At 45.7% G+C, this 7,754-nt stretch overlaps 1 protein-coding gene across 1 annotated transcript; it reads right to left on the minus strand.

The window, feature by feature from the left end:
- Positions 1 to 2,022: 2,022 nt before the first annotated feature.
- CUNH1orf53 (chromosome unknown C1orf53 homolog) lies at positions 2,023 to 6,658 on the minus strand. The gene is made up of 3 exons (XM_056110814.1): positions 6,364 to 6,658; positions 3,525 to 3,626; positions 2,023 to 2,236 (listed from the first exon to the last, which is right to left on the minus strand). The coding sequence occupies exons 1-3, from the start codon at positions 6,610 to 6,612 to the stop codon at positions 2,165 to 2,167; spliced, it is 423 nt and encodes a 140-aa protein (XP_055966789.1). The 5' UTR covers positions 6,613 to 6,658; the 3' UTR covers positions 2,023 to 2,164.
- Between the last annotated feature and the right edge of the window lie 1,096 nt (positions 6,659 to 7,754).

Here is a 7,754-nt window from a genome sequence, read left to right on the forward strand (position 1 = left end):
ATCGGATCTGACTTAGGAAGTCCCCTTTGCAAACATCCACGTGTTGTTGTGTGCAGGCCCTCACCAGAAAACTGAACAATAATAAGTATTGTTATTGTTTATATTGCTTTACACTGTGAGAATACAATCTCGCTGTAGCAGCAATATTGTTTCATGTGAGAACACCACTTCCCCCATCTTCTCCTGAGCTTGTAGCATAGCCCTGCCCAGAGGTAGAAGCACAGCTCTAGAACCACAAGCAACCACCCACCTGCCTCTCCTGCCCCAGAAGAAGGAGGAAGAAAGATTCCCTTTCCTCACACAATCCAATCATTACCAGAGGCTCCCAGCATTACAAGCAGGGCTTAAAGTTCTGCCATGATGGGTCACTAACATCCCACTTAGATGTCATTCCTGAGAGACCCCGGAGTCTTTTCTTTGAAGGCCTTTCCTAGCTGCAGTGAGAGGTGGAGAAAGCCATCGGTGAAGAAGACACCCCCCACCCCAGAAGTGATTTCTCACACTCTGACACTGGGGGCCCTACTCACCATGAATTTCCTTTCCCCTGTCTCTGGTTTTCCAGAAGAATGCTCTTTCTCTAAGGCTCACTCCCTTCTCTCCTGCCTCTTGAGGTTGCTGAAGAAAGCGCCACCTCCCCCCCCCAAGACAGCCCTTGTAAACAAATCCAATACTTACAGTGGCACCAGCTCAATGCTCCTTGAGCAAAGACTGGGGAAGAAATTGCTCCCAGAAGTCCAGAAACCTTTCTAGAAAGACTCACTGCTGGGGGCTGGAGCAATAGCACAGCGGATAGGGCATCTGCCTTGCACACGGCCGACCCAGGTTCGATTCCCAGCATCCCATATGGTCCCCTGAGCACGGCCAAGAGTGATTCTTGAGTGCAGAGTCAGGAGGAACCCCTGTGCATTGCTGGGTGTGACCCAAAAAGCAACAACAACAAAAAGACTTACTGCTTCCAGGATCACAAGGAGACACCCCATTTTATTTTCCTCCTCATAAGAATTTCTAGAGAAGATACCACAAGGCCACAGAGAGTCTCAAAGCATGGCTAAAACTGTCAGCCACCCAAAATGCTGACACCCCAAATGCCAACAAGTTGGAAAAACACTGAAAATACTTGAAAGAACTACAGACATTATAATCGGTATCATCCTGAGCTTTTTTTTTTTTTCACTTATTTTACACTCAAAGGGGCTTTTATTTTTAAGTGAATCTGGGAGAGTTAACTACCTTTTGATGGTTGACAACTTACTTCTCAAACCCTTAGTTACACTCTGGGTGAAAGAGTGTAAGGCAGACACCTCAGGTTCACTGAGGAAAGAGCCTTCAAACCTCCCACTAAACAGCTTCTCTGGTGAAGGAAAAGGCTTCTTGGGCGCCACTGTGGTCTGAGGGAGACAACAGAGGAAAGTAGAGACAGAGGAAAGAGTTGCTGTGGGCTCCTCCCTGGGATGAACACTGATGGGAGGGGCATATGTGCAGTGAACGACGGCATAAAGCTAATAAAACGTGCCAAGCTACATCTGCCTGGGAAGTGCCATAAGAATTGGAAGAGGAAAGTGTGGAGGAGAGAAGAAAGAATGGTCTAATCCAGGCATCTTAAGCGGCCTGACCCCCAAGTCAGAAAGATTTAAAGTTTTTATTCAGAGAACAGATGGAAGATGAGAGCCTTTCTCGACACAGAATGGCACCTCTTGGGCACTCATATGCTGCACAATATAGCATGATATCACTCTCCTTAGAGCTCAAGATATAAATAAAAAGAAGAAAGTACTCAAACTCTTCTTTTTGCCAACAACCTCCTTTGGATTGCTAACACTGAGGGGGAAACAGTAGGAGAACTGAGACTACAAGAAAACTCAAGAACGATTAATGTGACCCAATTGCTACTATTTATTTAATGGAATAGTCATTATTTTCATTCTTCAACATATGTGTCTGATAATAAAGTAAAAAAGAAAGGAAAATAGCTATCAATGTGCTACTTCAGAAACACACAAACATTTGCTAGCTTTTTCATTTTATTGATGTTCTTTTAATATATGTACTTAAGATAAAATTAGTGTTCAAGCAACAGCAGCACACAGAAATTCTAGATTAAGGATTTATTTCTGTTTTTCTTTTAATAAGCTCCAGTTGAACAGAGAATAAGATGAAATTGCTGTCAAATATAAAAATATGAGTTGAATTGCTTCTTTTTAGAAGAATCTTTAACATTGACTTGACCATATGGACACTGCAGAAGAAATAAGACAAATTATTATTTAACAATCATTTTGAACAAGCACAACACAGTGAAAAAAGAGACTGCGAGTAATATTACATAGGGAACTTGATTTATTTGGTCTCCAAGACTATGAGAAAAAAATGAAAACCTCTGGCAAATGGTCCTAATTAGGGTGTAAGGATCACTTCCTAAATGAATCCTTCCAACTTGATGAATTTTCTCTCAAATGCCCACTTAAAAAAATATCTAATTCCTCATTTCATGTAAAGCTCATGCATTTGATTAGGAACAGCAAATAGCACAGGTAGGAACATACTTTAAAAGTGAAGGTTTAATGTTTCAATACTGGCTACAGTTAATACAGGCATATAATTAAGAAATCTGCTTCTTAATTATGCAGTAAGCTAGTTAAAAGAAATACCTTCTTGCCTCCATCAGATCCAGTCAAGTGGGCCATAAACCTGCTTCTAAACTTCATAATAGTTTTCCTTATAAGTTCTAATGGAGAATGCATTGCAATTTTATTTTTGTGCTCAAAATAGGGAAAGATTAGTTAATCTTAATCAGTAACCCTAGAGATGTAGCTACTGCAGTGGACATTTTAGGAAATGGACAATAAAATGTCTGGCATATCTAGTCTCTGTTACTTTAAGGACAGTAGAAAGCTATCTAGTTTCAGTCACAGAAAAGAAAAGAGATGGTGAGAGAGATGGAGAAGGAGAGGGGCAGAGGGAAATAGAGACAGTGACCAACAGAGGCAGTGGGAGGAGGTTAAGGAGGAGGAGGGGGAGGAGGGGGAGGGGGAGGAGGGGGAGACTAGGTAGAGAGGGAGGAAAGAAGAAATATAGAAAGAAATGAATTCTATTGTAAAGAAAACACACCTCTCAATATGAGGCCATTTTTAATCTATTTAGCAAAAAAAGGAAGAAAAATGCTTTCTGTGATCTAAGCTGCAACCTATTAGATTCCTTTTCCTGCTCTCTTTGTACTTGCCTAGTGAACACACTTATTTGGAATCTTGTGAAAATTCTCCTGTAATAAAGAACTCCCATGAATTCCAAATCACAGCATTTTCAAGGAACGGATGCTCTGCAGTGAAATGTTACAAAATCTATTAATTTTAAAGGTCCTATGTTGGTCCTCAGGACTTCATTGTCCTCAGCTAAAGGCGCTTGTGAAAAGTGCACTCCAGGTCTATTTTGCTTTTTTATGTGACTTGTTTTTCAAATAATGGGTATTTATGAAGTCACAGAAGCACTGCTAACTGCTGCTGTAAATGCGAGAATTTGCTACTCACGTGCCTGCAGGCTGAGCCACAGCATGAACCTCTCTGCAAGTGAGCAAGTTGGGTGAATACCAGGTAGCCGGTAGCTGGATCCATATAGTTTAGCTGGCCAGCCTGAAGAGTGGTGAAATAAAACAATTCATTCATCTCTGTATTCATCATATCTCCTCACTCTAATTCCAACTCATAAAATACTGCAAGCATTCTTTTAAACAATATTCAACTTCTTCCCAGCAATTTTAGTGGCACTAGCAATTAAAGACTGAATGCCTTCCAACATTATCTGCAGTCCAACTTTATGTGACATAGGGAGAAAATATATAGTTTGAGAAAAATGAGAGGCTGATGGAAAAACAAGAACTCCTCTAAGCCCAATAATGATGCAGGCCCTTTTCAGGTATTTTTCATTCAGTTTCTAGGGAACAAGTTTCATAACAGGTGATTTCAATGACTTGAAGAGCTTAAGGAGCTGAAAATGAACCTGTACTCAAAAGTTACAGTTGCAGTTTCAGTACTTAAAATATGTGGATAATGATTTAAACTTACAGAAAGGTGCTAATAAAAACCAACAGTATAGAAAAGTACCCAACTGCCTTTCATTGGATACTTTTATTTTTGTGATGATACTTTTATTTTATTTTTATTTTTTATTTTACTCCATTGTGATTTTACACTATTTTCTTGGGAGGGATGTGTGTGTGTGTGTGTGTGTGTGTTGTTAGTTCTGTTTTTAAGCAAAGTACTACTTTTTTTACATATTAACTTTCACTCTTACCCACAGTTTAATGCAAAGAAACTTTACATCACTTCAGATATCAATGAACCATGCTTTGCTTATATTCAGACAATGAGATCAAAAACTTATCCCAAGTATTTATGTGAATCTGGCCCATGTGGTTATTACTCAATTTTGAAACTGGTTAGAGTACTTCCTTCTGGACTCTTACCATGCAATAATTTTGCATCTCTCTTGTATAGAGCCTTTTAACAGAAATACACACGAAACTACACATTTTTGCTGTGCCACAATTTCCCTTAGAGGTGCTTCCATGAAGATTGAGCAAAAGGATAAGTACAGATCCAGACTAGGTTTATTCGATGGCATTCCAGCAAAGCTAGGCAGCTGCACAAGCAAGAACCTAGGTTGGCCCAAGGGACCTCTCAAATAATGTGATTGGAGCCGATCACACAAAGCCAGGAGACCGAAGCACTACTTGAGCTGGACTTCACTTCTTAATAAACAAAGCCAGTTTGGAGACTGGAGAGAAAGTACAAGCAAAGCCACCGAAAGTACAGTAGATACGCCTGTTAAGTAGCCTCTGCACTCTTCAGAGCTTCTGGTGGTGGTGGTCGTGGGGGGGGGGCAATTATTCGGCGACCTGCACGGCTACCTTCACTCCTCAGCTTGGGCCATTCTGCTGCTTTCCACGTCCAGAGAGAAAGTTGGAGCGGGCCCACTGGTCACACAAAAGCTGTCCTCTGGAAAAGGTGGGGGCAAAAGAGGCTGCAGGAGCGCGGCTGACACCCTGCTGGGATGATGGGCGGTGCCCCAGGCAGCGGTCTGCACTGGCCCATCAGGGATCTACCCTGGAGAGGAAGCCCTGACTCGTGGGAAAACGGAACCCTCCTGCTTCTGTTTGGGTTTCCGCTTTGGGCCACTCACTTAACCTGTGATTCTCAGGTTAAAAATAAAAACAAGAGATAAAATTATTATAGGAGGAGAAATGTGTCTTCTTCCTCCCAAGCTGAGTCAACCGGCAGGGTGTTTGCTCTAAAAAAAGAACAAAACCTTTGGATTATATTTGCTAGGTCGTGAGGTATGGGCACCAAGCACAGGTTATGTTTTAAACAGTAACAATTAGAGATCAAAAGCGGTCAGTCCTTTTCTGAGGAATCTTTGTGTAGAAGAATTCTTAATAGTTGAATAAATTAGAGTGGATACTTCCCTAATATCAACAAGGAAAATTCTCTGTTAAAAAATCTGCCAGATTTTCTATAGCCACGCCAGTTAATACAGTTTTATAAGAACTGATCAGTTTACTAAAGAGGTTACTTTCATATCAGTTAGCAATGAAAAGCTGCCAGTCCTTACTAGGTCGCTGACACGCTCTCCCGAGGTGAAAAAAAAAAAGTCACCTTCCAATTCAAGTAGCCTGGAGGGTTAGAAAGCAAAGGGGTGGCGATAAATTTTAATATTAGCATTAACGTGCAATTGTCAAATCCTCACAGAGCATAGGGAGGAAAAGGCTGAGCAGCAGATTAGTTTCCTTTGTACTTGTGCTCCACTGGGGCCGGAGGAGGGACGGCAGAAAAAGACGGCAACAACAACCAAAAAAAGCGAAAACAAATCGGATCTCAGTGTTTACTTTTATTTTTCACTATTAAATGGCAAAGTGTTTGAGAGTGCAGAGAGACACGCGGTTTGTTTTTGGTGACTTCCTAACTTACACACACACACACACACACACACACACACACACACACACACACACACACACACACGAGTGGTGATGTGCCTTGCGGAGATGCCTTGCTGGGATGCTGATCAGGGAAAAATAAAAAGTCGCACTCATACTCAGGACAGGAGGAGTCTGGGAGAGTTTTCAAGCGAAGGTCAGAGGGAGACGTGCACGCACGCGTGTCCCAGGCGGACAGCAGTAACCAGCAGGTCAGCCGGCGATCTCCGCCCGCCCATGAAGCGCAGGCGCAGGGACCCGGGGCAACCGGGGTCAGAGCGGTGGTGGGAGGGGCTAGCGGCGGGGGCGGGGCTAGCGGCCGGGAAGGGAGCGGGCGGCGCCGCCCGAGCGAGCGGTGGGGCGGGGTCGGGGCGGGGCCGGGGCGGGGCGCTCACCGCGCAGGCGGCCGCGTGCAGCTCGACTATTCGCCGCTCTGCCGCCGTTAACTCTTGGCTCGCCGGGCGCGTCTCGGTCCCCTCCGGCCGGCCGGTTGAACGGGCCGCGGGGTCCTCCCCGTCTGCCTCGGAAGTGGAGCTGAAGGTTAGGCTGCGGTGCTGTCGGGGCCCGGCTCCGCCCCAGAGCGGCCCGGGAGGCCGGGCGGCGGGCCGCGGGCGCCGGAGCGCGGGGAGCAGCCTGGCTGCCATGGCCGCCGGCGGCCCGGGGAGGCGGAGCGCGGCGCGCGGGGCCCGGCGAGGCGGAGGACGCGGCCCGGCTGCGCGCGCTGCTCGGTGCGGGCCCCGAGCCCGGCCCCGGCTGGGCGCTCGGGCGGGCTGCGGGCTTCCCGCCGCCGAGCTGCACTTCTCAGGCCTCGGATGATGAAGCCGCCGGCCGGATGCGGGGACGGGGATGAACGTGCCCTTTCCGTGCTCGGAACCAAAAAAGAATTCTGCGTATTTCTTATTTTGAGATGGACGTTGACGTTTTGTTTTCTCTCCTCCCCCTTTTCTCTTGCAAAATCGCCGCCGCTGTTAGAAGAAGCTACAGCGATGAAAATGCCCCGAGGATTGCTCACAGCCAGCTAGCACCGGCCCCGAAAAGGCAAAGCTGCTCAGGGAAACGTGTTAGGAATGAAATTGGCGGCGGAGCTCCCCCCCCCCCCCTTCAAGACCCCCTCTCCATTTCCCTCCCCCCCACCACCCTCCACCATCGGATTCTCTGTCCCAGCCTGCCGAGTGAAATTCACTTTCCGAGTGAAATTGCACCCTGAAAGGCAAGAAGCCCAAACGCCAATTTTTTTTTTTCCGGCGTGAAAGGTGAAGAGCAATCCTGATTTCTCCACAACATTGAATTGTAGGAAATCGGCGCAAGTCCTGGTGTTTCAGTTGTCCGAATTTGGTGTTAGAATTAAATGAACCCAATGCCCGCCCCCATCCCATCCTTTTTAGAAACCGTTGTGGGAGTTGGGTTGAAGAGAAGCGATTTTGTCCTTGGTGTTGGTATCACAGAAGGACACGAGCGGGATTAGCCCCCTGGGGCCACGTATGCATTCTTCAAGTGGCCTCCAGAGACCTGGCTGAGCTCCCAACAACAGCACTGCCCCTTCATGGACCCTGCATGCCACCTGGGTGTGAGAGTTGGGCGTTTGTAGGTGCTGGTTGAAACCTTACTGGTCTGCTGTAGATCCTGTTGCTGACTTAGCAGTTGGTTGGGACCGTTTCGTCTGTTTTTGTTTTCTTTTTAGCTGAATTTTCCAATTCGGAAAATTTATGTGGAAGTTGGTTGATTTTTTTTTTAAATTTTTTTAATGGGGGCGGGAGGCATCATTTCCAAAATTGAAAATCTAACT

This window comes from Sorex fumeus, unplaced genomic scaffold (genome assembly GCF_029834395.1).
Source record: "Sorex fumeus unplaced genomic scaffold, SorFum_2.1 ptg000010l, whole genome shotgun sequence".
NCBI lineage: Eukaryota > Metazoa > Chordata > Mammalia > Eulipotyphla > Soricidae > Sorex > Sorex fumeus.

Excerpts from the sequence above, each read along its gene's own strand:
- CUNH1orf53 (XM_056110814.1), bottom strand. The coding sequence starts at position 6,612 with ATGGCAGCCAGGCTGCTCCCCGCGCTCCGGCGCCCGCGGCCCGCCGCC. Across the intron at positions 3,627-6,363 it reads TGCACGCGGCCGCCTGCGCG|GCTGGCCAGCTAAACTATAT; the intron begins GTGAGCGCCCCG and ends ACCACTCTTCAG. Across the intron at positions 2,237-3,524 it reads GTGGCTCAGCCTGCAGGCAC|TGTCCATATGGTCAAGTCAA; the intron begins GTGAGTAGCAAA and ends TTTCTTCTGCAG.